Source organism: Bacillus rossius, chromosome 1 (genome assembly GCF_032445375.1).
Source record: "Bacillus rossius redtenbacheri isolate Brsri chromosome 1, Brsri_v3, whole genome shotgun sequence".
In the NCBI taxonomy this organism is placed as follows: Eukaryota; Metazoa; Arthropoda; class Insecta; order Phasmatodea; family Bacillidae; genus Bacillus; species Bacillus rossius.
Window position 1 is genome coordinate 61,629,975 of NC_086330.1, and position 18,761 is coordinate 61,648,735.

Consider the following 18,761-nt stretch of genomic DNA (forward strand, 5'->3'; position numbering starts at 1 on the left):
TTATAAAGGTAAACCCAAATCTGCTCTGTGTACCAAGTATTTCCAGACTGTTCAGAAGGCTACTAAAGATCCACTGATGGTTGCCAAATTGTCTTTCTTTTCCTTTATTGGAAGTCAGATACAACCATATCTCAAGTGCTACCAGACTGATTCTTCCATGATTCCTTTCCAAGCTTCTGACACAATAGAATTGTTGTATGGACTAATGTCATTATTCATAAAGAAGGAAATTTTGGATAAGGCAAACAATGATGTAGATTTGTGTGCACTTGATCCTAATAGCAAGGATAACACAGTGTTTACGAAGAGTATCGAAACTGGTTTTGCAACAAGAAAACAACTGATTATGTGTGTTACACAAAAGAAAGTCACAGACAAGTTTTAGTGTTCAAATATGAATGTCTACAGTTATTGAAAGTATTGGTTAAAATAATTCAAGATAAAAATCCATTGAAATATCCTGTAGTGAAATTTTTTCCAGGTGTCTTGACCCTAAAACTCTACTATGCAATGAAACTGAAACCACTGAAACATTTAAAAAGTTGCTTCAGCAGATTGAAAATAGAAAACTGATCAGTACAGGTGTGTGTGATGGAACTTTACTATAGTTCAAGTTGTTCCTCAGAGAAGTGTCACCAGATCCTTCACAGTTTACAAACTTTGATAACTCAAAGGTTAGATTCTTTTTTTTTTTTGTAAATATTTCCTGGACAACAAACAGTATGCAGATTTGTGGAAAGTATTTAAACTTATTTTGACTCTGTCTCATGGCCAAGCATCTGTAGAACGTGGTTTCTTTGTCAACAGAGAAATGCTTGTGGAAAATTTAACAGAAAAAACTCTAGTAGCAATGATGATTGTGTACAATGAATTTAAAGATAAAAAAGTAAGTGATGTTATTTTCAGTAAAGAACTGTTGGCAAATGCTAGATCATCAAGAATGCGCTATCAGCACTTCTTGGATGAAAATAATAAACAAACATCTAGAGAGGAAAGTAGTAGAAAGAGGTCACACATGTTAGAAACTGTCCAAGAACTGAAGAAGAAGAAGCTGCAGATTGAGAAATCAATTGATTCAATGAATAAAGAAGCTTATTCAATGGCATTACTTGAAAAAAATCATGTGAATCAGCAGCCGAAGTAGCAAAGTTAGTGAAGAGATTGAAAAACTGTCTAAAAACTGTTAAAAAAGGTAATAATTGTTTTGTTGTAGTTTAGAATCCTGGAAAAATATTGAAAAACAGCATTTTTATTATTATTAGTGTTTATCTTTTAATTAAGTGCGTGCCATTTTATCGATTACAACATAGTATCAAATAACAATTTTTATGTTTGTAAATCTGTGAAATGTCCTGTGAATGTCCTGGAATTGTCCTTGAAAATTTTTTTTCAATTTGTGTATGAACCCTGAATAGCCATTTCCCTGTTTGAAATTTGCAATACTTAAAATGTTTGTTTCACTTCTTTGAAAACCACTCTTTGCCCCTGCCCTGTACAATAAATAATTATATTATATCTTCCATACATTATGTCAAATCAGGGTGTCCACATTCTGGAAAGTCAGGAAAGTTGGACTGGTTTGGAAAAGTCAGGGAATTTACAAGATTTTGAGGTAAAGTCATTGAAATTCCCCAGTTATAAATTTTGAAGGGAAAATTTCATTCTCCGCAATAAAATGATGTATATAAGGTTTTGTTTGAATTTTCATAAGAAAGAAAGTGAAGACAAAATTAAGCCGGCAAAGGGCAGGGTGAAAGTTTTATTTTCTGTATTTCAAAAAATTGCAAAGTAGGTAAATAATTAAAAAAAAAATAGTGCGTGGAGTCCCTCCGCGCGGAAGAAGTGAAACTTCGTAATGTGGAAATGAAAATAGGAAGGGGTAGAAATTGATTTTTAGTGAAATCATATTGTATCAAATCAAACTAAAAAAACAAGTAAATGAAATAATGAATATTATAAATTAAAATAGAACAATCAGTACATATTTCAGCTAATTTCACGACACTCACACTGTTAACTTCGCTGCATAGCATGTGCTTGGAATATTGGACGCTACTCGTTGCTAATGCTCGCGCTGGCCTGTAACAGGTATACTACGCGCATGCGTTCGAGTGCCACGCATGCACTCTCGCTTTGTCTCTTTCTATTCCCCCTCCCCAGGAGCGTTGAACGTTTAACGCAACAGTGCTTTCATACCCCCTCCATGGTAGCGTTAAACGTTTAACGCAACCTTGTTGGAATTCGCGTTAGAAGTTTCACTTCAATAAAGGAAATAAATTTGTAACGATTCATAGATTGATTTTCAGAGAGAGAGAGAGAGAGAGAAAGAGAGAGAGAAAGAGAAAGAGAGAGAGAAAGAGAGAGAGAGAAAGAGAGAGAGAGAAAGAGAGAGAGAGAAAGAGAGAGAGAGAGAGAGAGAAAGAGAGAGAGAGAAAGAGAAAGAGAGAGAGAGAGAGAGAGAGAGAGAGAGAGAGAGAGAGAGAGAAAAAATTGAGAATTGAAACAAATATGGCGACACTACAAACTGTCAGGATCTTTATTTTTGTCTTACTCTCTACTTAGTTCCTTACAATAGCAAATCTTAATGGCTTCTTATAATGCTTATATTGTAGGTCATAAAATTAAGATTTCTTTTCTTTCCTTGAGCCGATTTTGTTGAAATAAAGCTTATATTTCTTTCTCTGCTACGCTCAAGTTGACTTGAAAACCACATTAAAATTCGTATAGTAGTTTTGTAGAACACCGCGTACAAACAGACAGACAGCACTCTTGCTCTCTCTCTTTCTATTCCCCCTCCCCAGGAGCGTTAAACGTTTAACGCAACCTTGTTGGAAGTCGCATTAGAAGTTTCACTTCAAAAAAATAGTCAAGTATATTGGAAATACTGATCAGGGAAAGTCAGGGAAATAATACTATAGTTTTGGGTGACACCCTGCAAATGGTCGGAACAGATCAGTTCTTCTTCACCCGCCCATCAAAGTAACACTGTTTGATTTGCGTTCTTTTGAAATAATGACGCCAATAAATTACAGCATGATTTGAAGTAGCACAGTCATAGATTCAAAGTAACAATTTTTTTATGAGATTTCTTATTTCCATGTGCACACAATGACAATGCCACTTGTGTAACATGAAATACAATACAAAAAATTAATAATGTGACAAAATGGTACTGAAATGTCTGATGAAAAGATTATTTATTACTGCTAATAAATCCCATGATTTACAAGAGAACTAATAGTTTAAATCAAATGCATGCATACTTGGACAACGACGAAACTACTCATGTTTGCTTCGTAATGGGCTTAACACTGACAACTGTAGTCAACAAATTCTAGATGACATGTTCTAAAATGTTAATAGATCAGCGCCGCCTGGACTGCAGCCGAGAAAATTGCTTTTAAACTACATAATTTTTTTACTTTTTGATCATCTAGCCAAGATACACATTGTCCACCTCACCATCTCAGATTTGGATGAAATTTGGTACAAGGTATCTTCAAATACAAGAACCTGTATTTTTAATTTTTTGGAATATTGGCTTTAGTTTGGAATTTAAAGCCCTTCAAAGTTTTCCTATAATTGGTGGGATTTTTTTTAATCCGCAACCAATGTCGAGTGACACATCTTGCTTCAACTTATATTGGTAATAACAGTTAGTAATGTAGAATCGTGAAATTCACCATACTTATTCAGAATTTTACGTAGATTGAAAATATCACTCATAAAATGTAATTAAATTCCCAAAAGTACACGCAAGTTATGTTAGAAGTGGGAAAAATTAATTACTAAAAATTGTAAACATCAGTTCAGTAATACTATTTTTTCTGTTATGATTTACAGTCTCGGGCTTGGTACCATTAGAATGAGCACAACATTTGTGATAAAATGGTGAATAAAATTGATGGATATAATATACCTTCCTTATTTATGAAAGCAAGTTTTTTTGTACAATAAGTGGTTAAAATGATTATAAATAAGTTTTAAGTTTAAAAAATAATTTGTATATGTAAAAGCAAATAAGTAGTAAAATTTTTATTGCAAAAATGTTATAAATAAAGATTTGGCCTTGTTGGAAATGCACATTTAATATTTTTTTGGTTATATATGAAAGATACAAATAAAAAGGAGAAGAAACAGTTTAATAAAAAAAAGTTATGGTTCAATTAATGTTCGGCTCATGTAATCAGATTCAATAATATTGCATCATCTTGCTTAAATGTAGAAGATGTAATATATTGAATATATTGCATCATCTAAATGTTTACTTTAGGGTGATTTCATCGAAGATATTAATCACAGGTTGTTAGTGTGTGGGAGTCTTAGGAGCTGCTATTTTTCTGTGCACTTCATCAAGTTGTCTGGGATTGTTTAATCTATGACTGTTAATGTTTGAGTGTTGACATGTAGCTGGTATTATTAATTTTTGATTAGTTATTTGCATGGAATGTCCCTCATAGCCTGAAATCGACAATTCGGCACCACGATTACAACATGACTACCTACCAACCTGTCTACCTCCATCCACGAAGGAGGGAGACGGTCATGTGTAACTCACAACTAATCACATACATTTCAAAAATTAGCCAATGAAAGCACAATTTACAAGAAATGAAACAACTCTGCATACATATAACTAGGGGCTTTCCCTTCTGTGTCTCTCTTCAATTTTGATGATACTTTTGCCCTTGATTTCCCACGCTCAGCGGGGAACCACAGTTTCTGTCTCTTACACTTCAGGGCACACCTGCCGCTCTTTTTCTCAATCACTGATGTAATTTTACTGTCACATTTCATCATCATGCTTTCAAACAAAGGATAATAACAAAACAAGTAAAGAAAAATAAATGACTACACTTGAAAACTTAACCAACAAGCCAAATAGGTATAATGCATTTTCGCAGCTTTTTAAATTTTCATTTAAGTAAATTAACAGACATACATATGCAAAACAACATGTTGCTAACATATGACTACCTCTAAAACATTCACAAGCCATTATTTACACTGAAACAAAAAACCTAACCAAATACTAATAATTATTAAAAAAAAGTTAAAATATTATTTATGCCAATGTTTTACATGTAGAGAGTAAGGGTTTGCAATGCTATGCTTCGTTGATAAGATAGTCCCATGTAACATGTAACTGTGAGCGGCCAGTATAGAATGTAATATGTAATATATTCTTGCCTTGGAACATCCGCAAAAAGGTCTGTTATGTATTTTCTCACTCTATAATTTGTTTTGTTTTGTTTTGTGGACTTTACATTGATAGACCCATGAGTTGAATAACTGTATTTAATTGAAAGTGACGTGTAATTGCAACTAATAATAAATATGAGATGTTTAATCTTTGAAATTTTACTTATCAATCCATGAGTCCTTGGAAATTCAACCAAACTATCTATATGAACGCTGTTGATTATTTTATCTGCTATGTTGCAACTAATGTTTACAAGTCTATGGAAAATTAGACAGATGCTATGAGATGGTCTAAGACATTATACAAATTTGCGACCATGGAAGATGGCCATTTTCTAGTTGTTTGTTGCAATGTTTGGGTGTGTAGGTGATGAGTCACGCTCTCCCAGATGCTCTTGTTGATGTAGTTTGTGTGTACTGCAGGTGGTGTTGAGTTGCACCATCAAGAAAGACTTTGAGTACAACAAGGTCATGCCGACTTTCCACCACTGGAAAACTGGAGAGAAGAAGTTTGGCCTGACCTTCCAGACTGCCGCAGACGCCCGAGCATTCGACAAGGGTGTCCGCATGGCAGTGGAGGAGTTGTTGGATGGTGAGTACAGACTCTTCTCTTCTGTTTTTGTTGATTTTTGTTGTAATTGGGGCATGCCATTAGATACTAACAGCTTAACCTAGAATAGTGATGGCCTGCATAATGTAATTACTAATTAGTAAACACAGGTAAATGAGTAAGTTTAGGTCTGCTACCATGTTTTAGCCATCCTTGTTTGTAAAATTACACTTAATTCTTCTAGCATTCACCTCAATTTTTACTACCTTCAACCAAATGTCACAGCACCAAATAAATAAATAAAATTATGAAAATAACTTTTCATGTTATTCCAAAGTGTCCACTGGGTCACAAAAGTAAAAGTCATCAATTATTAAAGTCAGTAACTTTTTTTTTTTTCTTTCTTTCAAATACCATGGTCTTTAGCACGTGAGACTTTCTCATACACTCAAGAGGATAGTTCAATTTGTATACATTATTCTGTGTATAATGGGTTTTAGCAACCCTGTGTATAATCCCAGAATTTTGATGGCTTGTGAAAGAATTATGTTTTGTATGATAAATATAGTATTGTTATGATTTACTGTATTTACCCGCATATAGGTCGCGGCAATTTTACCAGATTTGATGGGGGAAAAATGAAGTGCGACCTATATGTGAAGAAAAAATTTTAAAATTTTTGAGGAAGTTTTTTGCAATACAGTAGAATCCCGCCGATGTGACCCCCCTCTGATGCGTCCATTCCGTTTATACGAACGTTTATTGAGAAACAGTGAAAAATTTGAGCAGAGAAAGTGGAAAATTTGAGTAAAATCGGCTGAAAAACAAGTCTGTTACACTTTGTTGGGCGCTATGTGTTCACGTTTATCTTGGCGAGAGCTGTACTGTAAGCAGGCAGGCATACAAAAGACGGCTAAAAATAGATACCACCCCTCTAGACTGACCATTCGGCAGTGTCTAGCCGAGCTCGGCGCGTCCACTATCGAACGAAAAGCCGTCTCAGCTGTCATGTTATCTTACTTGCCCGCCTGCACGAAAAGCCACTGTGGTAGCTTCTGCGAGAGCATAAGAAACTCGTCCGGCCAGGCTGGCGGTAGCGGCGGCTTGACGTCATACGTGACGTGACGCGACGCTTACCTCTCCCATCTCCTGCTAATTCTTCAAGGCTCATCCCTCCCAGAGCCACAAACCATGTAAAAACACCCTCTCCCCCCCCCCCCCCCCATTTTTTTTCAACTAACATTTCAACACATTCCCTCCCTTATTCAACCTTCTGCGTGAGAAACTGTCAGCATCCTCCTCCTCTCCCACACCACGTGCGGCAAAAGCCAGATTGTATAGTCCATTCTCGGTAAAATACATATTTTTATGGGCTTATACGACTGTCCTTCGCCGTTAATAAATACTTTATAAGTTTAAGTTATTATGATACAATTTGTTTATTAGTCACACAGCAGTTTCTACTGAAAAATCACTAATACCTCGAATTTTATTGAATAGAAAAATTTAGCAGGGCCGTAAATATATTTATTTTACTGCATAGTTACTTTTCCATCTGCATTCGAACGTGTTTCTTTTCTTTTTTTTACGCTGTGAAGGGTTGTGGAAAAGATAATTACTTGAGCTGTCAAAATAAACATCGCTGACGGCAAGGGCGGGAGCACATCCTGTCGGTCTGTCGCTGTGATTATCTACTCCAAAAACATGTCACAGCATTTCAGGATAGCTTTGTTCTTATATCTTTCGTTTATAGCCGAATGTTTTCTACTTGATCCACACAAGTTCCTTCGCCACGTTTTGAACGAAAATAACCACCAGCCGGCTAGCATAGCCGAACTCTCGTGACGTGAATTCACTTAGCGTGAGTATTTATCGGAACCCATAACGAAAACCGCTGTAGATATAAAAAATCATAACAGGCCTTTTTTATTCGTAATTAAATTTACTAAAACTTTTATTCTGTGCATTTTTTTCAATACAAAGCACTGTTTTCGAGTTGTAGTTTACAATTAAGACATTTTAAGAAGTCAGGAATCTAACTTGACTTCAATTTTCTATATTCGGTTATTACGAGTACTTGTTGTTTCAACAATTTATCACGCCATTATCAGCTCTCTTAGTAGTGGAGTTTTACAGTACCCGTTAACTCTTTCGTGCACGGCGCGCCGGCCGTTTGCGTCATTAAATTACCGGTGCGACCTATATGGGGGGAATCTTAAATACCGAATTCAAGACCTCAAATTATGGGTGCGACCTATATGCGATGGCAACCTATATGCGAGTAAATACGGTATAATGTGAGGAGAACTGGGGTCATAAGGAATAGCCCATTAAGTTTAATAACAGTTTTATAAATTACTGATATTTACATTACTAATATATAATTATACTTAAAAAAAGTTAAATCACCAATCACTGGCACTTAAAAATTTTTATTCTCATCAAGTCACCCAATGTCTGTCAAGTTCCACAGTTCACACTCCTTACTGGAGCTAGGCTCAACAGTGGTTCGCCCCAGACCTCGCACCTGTCCACACACACAGTTTCGTGCCACTCAGTTGCACTCTCTTGATCCCTTCGCTCCGCATCGCGCCACTCTCGAAGGGGTCTCTCACCCTCTTCACCGATGTCGCACTTCCCTTCTCTCTTGGAACTCAGGAACTGTCGCAGGACTTACTCGGAACTCCCGCAGGGCCAGCGTCACAGTTTAAGTAATAGTGGGTCGTCTTTTCCAAACCAACAAGAGTGGTTGTGACGAATCGTGTCATCCTGGACCGACCTGACGCCCGAACAATCCAGAAGGGCGGCGTCCATTCTCACCACTCTGCACAGTGGCCCGCAGAATTCCCAAGGCCGCTCGGCAATAAATAAAAGTGCGGAAAGTGGAGGGGGGAGGGGGTAGCGGCGACCCTTGTCAGGCGTGTGTGGCATGTCTTATATCAATGGATGGCACGTGACACGAAACTAACCCACTGGCCGTGCAGGGCCGCCAGCCAGCTCCGAACCTGGCGCATGTCGCGATCTGGTCTGCGTTTGTAACACTACTCCCTCCTTAAACCTGTTTTTCCCAAACAGGTAACGCATCCCTTCTAGCATATTCCCTCAACCGGTTCAAATGTACCACTTTCATCAGTCCCCTCTTTCCTCTCTGGATGCAGTAGACCACACCATTTAGCCGCTTCACTTCCTTCGTTGCGGGTTGTACAGCCACACCAAATTGCCCTCCTGAAATATAGTTGAGCTAGCCTTCAGGTCATACCTTGTATTCATTCGATTCGTCGCTAATCGAAGATTTTTACAGACTTTTTCATGTATAAGCAGGGTGGCCACTCACCGGGAAAACTGGGATTTATCAGGGAAATCACGTTGATCGGGAATTATCAGGGAAATGTCAGGGAATTTTTTTAATAACAGGGAATTTTTTGTGCCATGTATATTTCCGTGCGTGTTTTGGCAGTGGCCCTTTGAACGTCCGTAATTTATTTTCTTAAGTTGCGCCGAACCGTGCTGAGTAGCATCAAGCCAACGCTGCGCCGAAATGTGCCGATTAGCGCTACGCTGCCCGGACCGTGCCGAGCAGTGCTAGCTGTAGCTGCTGTCGCTCGTCGCCATATTGAGAATGTTTTCCAGTTTTGACCGTTATATTGCAGCCAGTTTTCGTGTCTTTCATTAACGAACGTGAGAATGGCGTTTGCCAGAAGATGTTCTGTGTTCATCACTGCCAATTTCATGTGAAAAACTCAGTAAGTGCTTTGTTTTGATTCGAGAATCGAGTGTCTGCTTGGCGCCACACTGCCTCGGTGCCTATAGGCATTTTGTGACAAAGCTAGGACTATTTGCGTAACTGTAATGAGTGTCTTTCCGTGCTGTTTAATTGTGCGGGTCCAATAATCACTGTTAATTTGTATTAAAATTAGCTCATATTCAAAGTGTTCATTTTCGCGAGAATGGCTGCTCGATGGTCAATTTAAGGAATGGCTTCAAGAAGATCGTGGAAACCCATTTTCGGCACAGTGCATTGTCTGTAAAAGTGTCTTTTCTTTGAGCATTATGGGAAAAACAGCAGTTAGAAGCCACATGAAGGGGAAAAAACATCAAGCGGCAGTAGCAGCACTTTCAAACGGTATTTCGCTGAAGGTTTTCTTCAGTCAGAACAAATTGTTACAAACAAGTGAAGTTTCTGACATAAGCACGCCTTCGACATCTACAGTTGAAACTTTAAGTAATCCTGCACAAGTTCACATTATGCGTGAAACAATCAAAGAGTTACATGGCTTGAATCAATTTCTTTTAAATGACGACACCACTCAGGCCGAAATTATTTTGTGTGCCTCAACAGTTATGTTGCATAACTCTTTGCACAGTGCCGAAAAAAATGTCTTTATTTAAGATAATGTTCCCAGACTCACACATAGCAAGTAAAATACAGTTACATAGGACGAAAATTTCGTACCTATTAATATTTGGTTTGGCACCACACTTTCATCATAATCTAGTAAACATATGTTCTAGTGCCTCACATATAGTTGGATTTGACGAGTCTCTAAATAAAGTCGCTCAGAAGGGTCAAATGGACGTGGTTATTAGGATTTGGGACGAGCAAAATAGCTGTGCGATCACAAGATACTTTTCTTCTGCGTTTCTAGGGCATAGTACATCAGGAGAATTGTTGAAGGCTCTTACCAAAGGATTAATTGGAATCGACATGAATAAGATAATTCATTTTCCAATGGACGGGCCTAATTTGAATGTTAAGTTCTTAAGGGATATAAAAGAGAGACTAGTGAGGGGTCCTGGAGAAGCTTTGATTTTGGACATAGGAAGTTGTGGGCTGCATACTCTACATGGTGCCTTAAAAACAGCAATAAAAACCACAGGATGGAAAATTGTGGAATTTTTGAGGGCGTTATATTTTTTGTTTAAAAATGTTCCAGCACGAAGAAGTGATTATACTTCACTGACAGGTTGCACTTTGTTTCCATTGAAGTTCTTCCCGGTGCACTGGGTAGAAAATACAAAAGTGGCAGAAAGGGCAGTAGCAATATTTCCTAGTATTGGAAAATATTTTGATGAGATTTCCAAAATGAAATCTCCTCAGTGCAATAGCTTTACAGTTGTGTCTGAAGCATAGAAGGACAAATTATTGCTAGCGAAATTGACTTTTTTCCATTCTCTTGCTCTAACCTTAGAGCCATTTTAGATTGACTTTCGATCAATCAGATGCACCCAAAGCTCTTTACTATATGAATCACTAAATTCATTGGTTTTCGGAATCATGTCGAAATTTGTGAAGAAAGATGTGCTCAAGTCTTCTAAAAAAACGACTTCTGTTGATCTGTTGGATAAGAATTTGTTCTTGAGTGCTAAATATACTGACATATAGGTTATGGTATAAGGAATGCCCTACAAAAGACTAAGAATATTTCACAACTAGAAATGTTACACTTCAAAATTGAATGTAAGAACAGTTATCAAAAGTTGTGTGAAAAAATGTTTGAGCGCTCGCCACTGAAATACCCCATTACTGAAGGTAGTTCGTGTTTGGATCCCGCTGTTACAGCACGGCCAGCTGTACAAAGAAGGCGTCTTAAACAGACACTAAACATACTTGTTGACAAAAACCTGATATCTGGTCTCAAGGCAGACAAAATTGAATGTCAGTTCAGATCACTGTGTGAAAAAGATGATGTTCAGGCTGCATCAAAAAATTATTTCTATGAACGATGATAGACTTGACAGCTTCTGGATGAAACAATTACTCTTGGTGCAGGATTCCACGGAACTTTTGTCTTTTGTAAAACTTATGTTAATTTTATCTCATGGAAACGCTAACGTAGAACGAAGTTTCTCCATCAACCGTGAGTGTTTAATAGAGAATCTTAAAGAGGAGTCCCTTGTAGATCAACGGCAAGTGTGTGATAGAATTGTTGCAACTGGTGTCTTAGACAGTTTCGTGTCCAATATTTCCAAGGACATAATACACGCTGCTCGTAATTCACATGCACGGTATAAGGAAGCTATGGCTCAACAAAAGAAGGATTATGAATCGAAGAACGAAAGCGAAATGGCAAAGAAAAGGGTAGCAATATCTTCAAAAGAGCTTGCTGCCAAGAATCAAAGAATAATTGATGAAGCAAGAAAAGAAGTAGAACTGTGTAACGCCCCTCGTGTCTCAAAATAAAATAATTTTATTTTAATAAAAAGTCCTTGGAAACTGCTGGTCAAAATACAAAGAAAATGAAAGTTAATTACCAGAGGGGGCACGAGGTGGTGCACAAGACAAAATTTACACTCCCTGCACACTAGTAACTTGGGGAGTTCGTGGATCGATAAAATGAAGAAGGTATTTGATAAATAAATACACTACATCGGTAGCTTGGTCTATAGGTTTTCCTGGTTTATTATTAAGAGAATTTGTTTTCGCATTATTTCAACATGACAATAAAGATCTTAGTAAGTAACAAAGTTAAGGAGGGCGCCCCGGGATTATTTAAAACCATACATATTACACCTTAACAAATAAATGATTACATAAACAAAAATTTAAAAAATTGCACCAAAATTTGATTCTCCCAACGATTACATATACATGAGTTTCCTTGATTTTACATGTCCCTGAAGATTACTTTCTTAAAGCCCTGCTCGCTGGTATCTTGTTAGTGAATTTAGTTGATTCGATGCAAGTGGAATATATATATAGCTTATATCACTCAGGTCTTCCCAGGGTGATGTCGGACCGAGAGGAAAACTCTTCTAAAGGGGGAAATCAGCAGCTGGTCCCGAAGATCATGCGGGGAGCAATTTCTCTCCCCGGAAACTTTGACCCTGTCTGAAACACATGTCAAAATCAAAACGAATTAGACCTGTGTCCAGACAGTCATACACAGTCGGCGCGAAAGGCCAACAAACGGGAATATGGGGAAGAAAAAAAAGCTGGATTACTCACCAAACAGGGTGTGAAATCAGGGCTCGCGAGGTGTCTCGCGCAGACATCAGGATGACGCGTACCGAGAATTCGCGGATGCGCGGAAGAAACTAAATTTTTTAGGAATGTAAAAAAAATAAAAAAAAAATAAACTAAACATGACTTCTTCTAAATACTACATCTGACTGGCTACTGTACCACTGGGATCACATCCCTAAAGCAAGCTGACTACATTCTTGTGCACACGAATTCGCCGTTGCCGCGAAAAGCCTCTTAGCACAGAGGACGCTGAGAAGACGTGGTCAGTAGCCGAGGTCGGATAACTAAGTCCGGCGATGGCAGTCAAAGCTTCTAATTAATTCGGACGCTCAGTCTAAGGGCTTAAGGGCGCCGCGGCGCTGCTCTCTAGCGGCGTAAAGGGGAACTAACTGAGGCGGTGAGCTGACTTGCCACCAGGTGTCATGAGGGTGAGCTCTGCATGCTGGCGACCAGGCCCTCGGTTACTTTTTCCTCCGCTAGATGTCGGGGACGTCTCTGTCGGACCAGGGAGAAGGTCCTTGAATTAGGCCATCGTCCCATCAGGTCACTGCTCCTAGCTTGATTTCTCAGAACTAAAGTGTGGTGGAGAGAGAGGAAGGGGGGGACAGAAAACGCCACTAGCTTGAGAACGTCGGTCCACTGGAGACTGCTTCGTGACGAGACTTGCTATTCTCAACAGCCCTCTAAGAAGAAGCAGCTCGCAGGCCAGAAGCTGCTCTATGCGATTTTGGTCATGAAGAGAAATAATATTACAAACTCTGGACGTGACTGCAGGCGAGAGAAGTATCAACCGGGCTGACCTTGTCCACATTAGACAGCAAAATATCAGATTGGCCCCCTGGGAAGGGGCTTCGGTCCACTGGCACAAAGTTTAAATACGTGGCGTACACCGGCCTAACAAAAGGTAAATCACTCCCTTAACAACTAGATAAATTAAAAAACTAAGAAATCCCAATAAATTTTAAAATTATAGAAAAATTAAAAAAAGGTGACGAAATGCCTAATTTCCGGCACATACTCCCCCGCTTGAATGCGGAGCATTTAGGGAAAATAAAAAAACACATTAGAAATCCTCAGTAAAACTAGTACCAGGTTCGCCTATATCCTACTACTTATATTCTAACACCTTTGAGACGCGTCCGCCTCTCAGGCACAACATATCGATAACCCTTAAACAAACTTATTAACTAAGTGGCCACTTAAAACTAATACAACTTAAAGCTAGCATTCTTATTTCTAGTACCATGGATTTTTAAGACCTCGATGATTTCTGGCATGCCTAATATTAGAGAGTCCCCTATGTTAGGGGAAAGAAATTAAACACATCTACTTTAAGTCAGCCTGTGTTTTCTTTAGATGGGAGATGTGCGCTCTGGTCACTAATTCTCCCGAACTGGGGTCAGCTAGGCTAACCGTAACTGGTGTTAAAAATCGCTGTATTTGAAAGGGACCTCTCCAGCGGTACGCCAGCTTGGCGGAAAACTTATCCACTGCCTTGCTTAGTGGGTGTCCCTTACAAAGCACAAAATCGCCTACCCTGTAAGGGTTAGGAGATCGATTTTCGTTGTATTTCCTTTTTCTGCTCTCATGAGCCAGATTAAGATTTTTACGAGCTCTTCTCCAAATTTCCCTGATGTCTCTCGGATCGTCGGGCAATAGGTCATTCAAAGACCAAAGATTTGAAAGAGGGGTATTAGGTCGGTAAGTGAACATGAGTTCGAAAGGAGTACTTTTGTGTCCTTCGTGATGTGCATAATTAAAGGCCATTTGCAGCCACACCTAATTCGAATCCCATTTATCCTGCTCCTGTGCATGGTAAGCTATTAGAGCAGACCGGAGATTGCGGTTGAATCTCTCAGCATGCGAGGGCTGTGGATAATAAGGCGAGGTTGTGATGTGCAGAATGCCATGTGAGAAGCACATGTTCTTAAAAATCCTAGCCGTGAACTGGGTTGCATTGTCTGAAACTACTATAGACGGGACTACCGACGTGTTGAAGATCTGATTACGTAGCGCAGAAACAGTGTTTTCTGCGGTGGCTTTTCGCATGGGGATGAGCCAGACAAATTTTGTGAAGGCGTCGATACACACCAGCAGCATAGTGTTTCCTGTTCTTGAGCGCGGGAAAGGCCCGACAAAGTCTATAAACATCTTTTGCATGGGGCGCTCGGCCACATCTGAAGTTTAACAACCGAAACGAGTGTTCTGCGCTGGCTTACTCAGCGCACAGATTTTGCATAGTTTCACCTGCTCGGTGATGTCCTTGTGCATGCCGTCCCACACGAAATGACGTCGGATAGCCTGAATGGTCTTATATATACCAAAATGTGCGCCCACCGGCGAGGTGTGATAATAATGGAATATCATATTACGCAGATTTTGTGGGAGCACAATTTTGTATGTTTTTGATTGGGGGGTGCGTTTTTGTAACGGCCCCTTAGACATACTAAAGTATTTTGGCGCAGTTCCTGAACTAAAAAGGTTAATAATACTGGAAATGTGGGGATCAGCTTCCTGCTGGCTCCGTAAATCCTGAAATGCCAACAGAAACTCTGTCAATAGGGCTTGACATAAGAGTGGTGTTCCTTCGGGCGGAGTCTGAGTTGGGTTTTCGAACATGCGAGACAGTGTGTCCGCTACTATATTCTGTGTGCCACGAATGTGTTGGATTTTGAACTTCAAAGAGGAAATTTTTGCAATCCATCGCCCGAGTTTCCTAATTGTTTCGCGTGTGCCAAAAGCCAGGCTAATGCCTGATTATCTGTCTCTAACAGGAATTCCCTGTTCTATAAATTGTCGGAATTTGTCAATGCCTAATACCACGGCGAGGCATTCTAATTCGTAGATCGAGGAGGCTTTCCTCTCGGCGTGGGTAAGTGTCCGCGACGCAAACGCAATGGGCTGTCTGCAGCCTTCGACTTCCTGTGACAGTACTGCGCCAATAGCCACACTGGATGCATCAGTCTGTAAAATTAAAGGTTTGGTGAAGTCTGCCATACGGAGTACAGGCGGGGAAGAAATCGCCTGTTTCAGGAAATTAAAAGCTTTTGCTTGTTCCGGACCCCATGTGAAAGGTGTGTTCTTCTTGCGCAAAGTATTTAGTGGTGCTGCGTGCTCAGCGAAATTAGGAATTTATTTTGAGTAAAATTTGCCATACCAATAAAACGTGAAATACCCTTAGGGTTTGTGGGAGGCGGAAAATCACGAATGGCTTGTGTACGTGAAGGATTAATGGTTACTCCCTTGCTAGAAACCAAGTGTCCTAGAAAAGACAGTTCTTGGACTGCAAACTTAACCTTTTTTTGTGTTGACAGTTAACCCGGCTTTACGAAATCTACTTAGGACTTCCTCTAAATGTTTGATGTGTTCTTCGAATGTTTCTGAATATACGACGACATCGTCTAGATAATTGTACACTGTTTTGAATTTTAGATCTCCTAGTATCTGATCCAGGAGTCGAGTTAGTACTTGGGCTCCTGTGGCCAGTCCGAAAGGTACTACTGTGTATTGATACAAGTTCCAAGGGACACAGAAGGCTGTGATGGGTTTAGAATCCGCAGTAAGGGGAATTTGGTGGTAAGCAGACTTTAGATCATACACACTAAAATATTTTGCCTTACTGAACCAATGAAAAGCAGTGTTTAGGTCTGGCAAAGGTATGTTTTGTATGACTATTTTCTCATTAACTTTTCTGTAATCAATTACACATCGTTGTTGATTCTTGCCCTTAGGCACCAGAAAAGCTGGGGAACTGTAGGCGGAGGTCGAGGGTTCGATTACCCCTTTGTCCAAAAGCTCCTGAACATGATTGCGCATCGTCTGCATCTTAGGGCCTAAAAATTGATAAGGGTGAGATCTCACTGGTATCTTATCCGCTAACTCAATTTGGTACTCGACTAAATTCGTGCGACCTAGTTTACTAGTCAAGACATCTGGAAAACTGCTGCATAATTTATCAATGGTGGCCCGCTGCGGTGTATTAAGGTGCTCGTGTGAAGTGGAGTTACCCTGATCCAAGATGGCTGCCATTGGCTCGGCCGGAACCGAAACTAATTGCTCAGGGGTCCCACAAGGAATAGGATTACCCATGTTGAATTTTAAAACAAAATTCTTCGCCTGAAGATTAATGATTAGACCTGTCTTGGCAATGAAATCAGACCCGTAGATTAGGTCTGTGGCAAGTTGATCAGACACCAAAAATGGAAAATTCCATGAATATAAATCAATCTTCACCTTGATCACAACTGCTAACTTAATATTTAATGGCTGCTCTGAAGTTGTGAAACATTGTAACATAGTGGTCTCAGTTCTTAGAATTAATTTGCTCTGTTTTAACTTGTTAAATAACTGCCCAGAAATCAGGCTGCACGCTGATCCCGTATCAATTAGTCCTGATACAGTATGTTCGCCAATCGTTGTTACTGCATACGGAATTACTGTAGGAATATTGCCAAAAATTTGGTGGCACTTTCTCTTGCCCTTATTTGTAGGATCAACACACATTTTACATGAGTACGTGTGCGTTGAATTACCATTTCCCTTATTTTTGCTATTTCTCCTGCTATTGTGCTTTCTTTGTTTATGTTTGTGACCACGCTTGTTACTTTTATTCCTGGACTCCTTGTTGTTAGGATTATTGTTTTTGTGTAATGGTGTTTCTTGTGTACTGCCTATACTTGGCGCGATTTGAACTTCCCGATTATAAGAAAAAATTTTAACACTTGAATTTTTCGGTGACCCTAAATAAGGTTTTTCGGGCCACCGCGTTATGCGTTTTTTGGAGTGTCGCCATTTTGTTTGTTGTTTTTGTGGTAACACTGGGACAGGGAATGTCCGTCTCTTTTACAGAAATTACAATGTGCATTTTGTTGATATCTCCCTTGTGGCCTTGAAGAGAAAAATGTATTGCCCTGATGTTTCTGTGCTGCATTCTTATATTGTGAATTTCTGCGCTCCGTTCCCGCGCTGCTACCTTGTTGACTAGCGAATGTGGCTTGTTTATTTCGCTGAAAATCAGCGTATTCTATGTTTGTGGCGTGTACGCAAAGTTTATCTAGTTCAGCATAATTTTGGGGGCGTGCCTGGAACACTGAGCGCGAGCGCTCTGCTGGGTTCAAACCGTCTAGAATCGTACTCACGACCTCTCTCTCTGAAACCTTTAGCCTGAGTACCTGGTTGGCTTCGCGTATGTCAGCAACGTAATTCGTCAAGGCTTCATTACGCTGCTGCAAGCGGTTAAACCACTCCAACCGGATGTTTGTGAGTAGCCTACTCGGTATACAAAAATTTATCACATCTTCATGAAACTCGTCGAAAGTGAGGTCATTCTCAATGGCTGCTATGATCTGCTCGCTTAAGGGAGCTTGGGTGTATGGGTAAACAATTTCAAAAATTTGTTTGTCGGGAATCCCTTCCTTTTGCCGTAGCTTTAACAAGACTCGAAGGAAATCAATCAGTTTGTGTGCGTCCAGACCCGACTCCTCTGGCAAATCCTTGAGTAGCCTTTCAACAGGATGGGTGATTTTTCCGTAGAAACTGTAGCCAGTTTCTGGGGCTGTCGTGCTCCTCAATACTGAGTCGTGGGGCTGAGTCGCGGGTCCTGCCGGCTGAGGTGAAGGCAGATTTTGTGGCACCGGGTGCGACTGAGTCCGTTCCCGAGTCGCACCCGAGGGGCTGATTTGTGATGGAGTGAGCTGGGGCGTTGTGAGTGGCGGCTGCAAAATACCAGCACTCTGAAGTGGGGTGGTTTGCCATGAAGGAATCTGTGGCTGAAATTGAGCATAAGGGTTAAAATAGCCCTGAGCGGTCGGATACGGGAAAAACATGTTTGGTGGGTATGGTTGAGTCATTTGGTGTGCCAAGGTTGGTAATCCCTGTGAAAATGTCACGCTAGTGACGGGGTGGGTTATCACGTGACCCGTTGTAATGTTTGTCGCCGCTGTGGTCAAATGCACAAGCGGCTCTGAATGAGTGGTAGATACGGGTATCGGTTGATTTGGAAGCGACGTTAGTGGCTGAGAGTCAGGGGCTGCGTCTGGCGATCTG

The 18,761-nt window shown here is 39.9% G+C and overlaps 1 protein-coding gene across 1 annotated transcript in view; it reads left to right on the plus strand.

Annotated features, from left to right (window-relative positions):
* LOC134536606 (sprouty-related, EVH1 domain-containing protein 1) overlaps window positions 1-18,761 on the plus strand; it is a 64,551-nt gene that overhangs the window by 11,372 nt on the left and 34,418 nt on the right. The window contains exon 3 of the mRNA XM_063376391.1: window positions 5,626-5,794. Within this exon, the coding sequence (XP_063232461.1) occupies window positions 5,626-5,794 (169 nt within the window). The remainder of the gene's footprint in view (window positions 1-5,625; window positions 5,795-18,761) is intronic.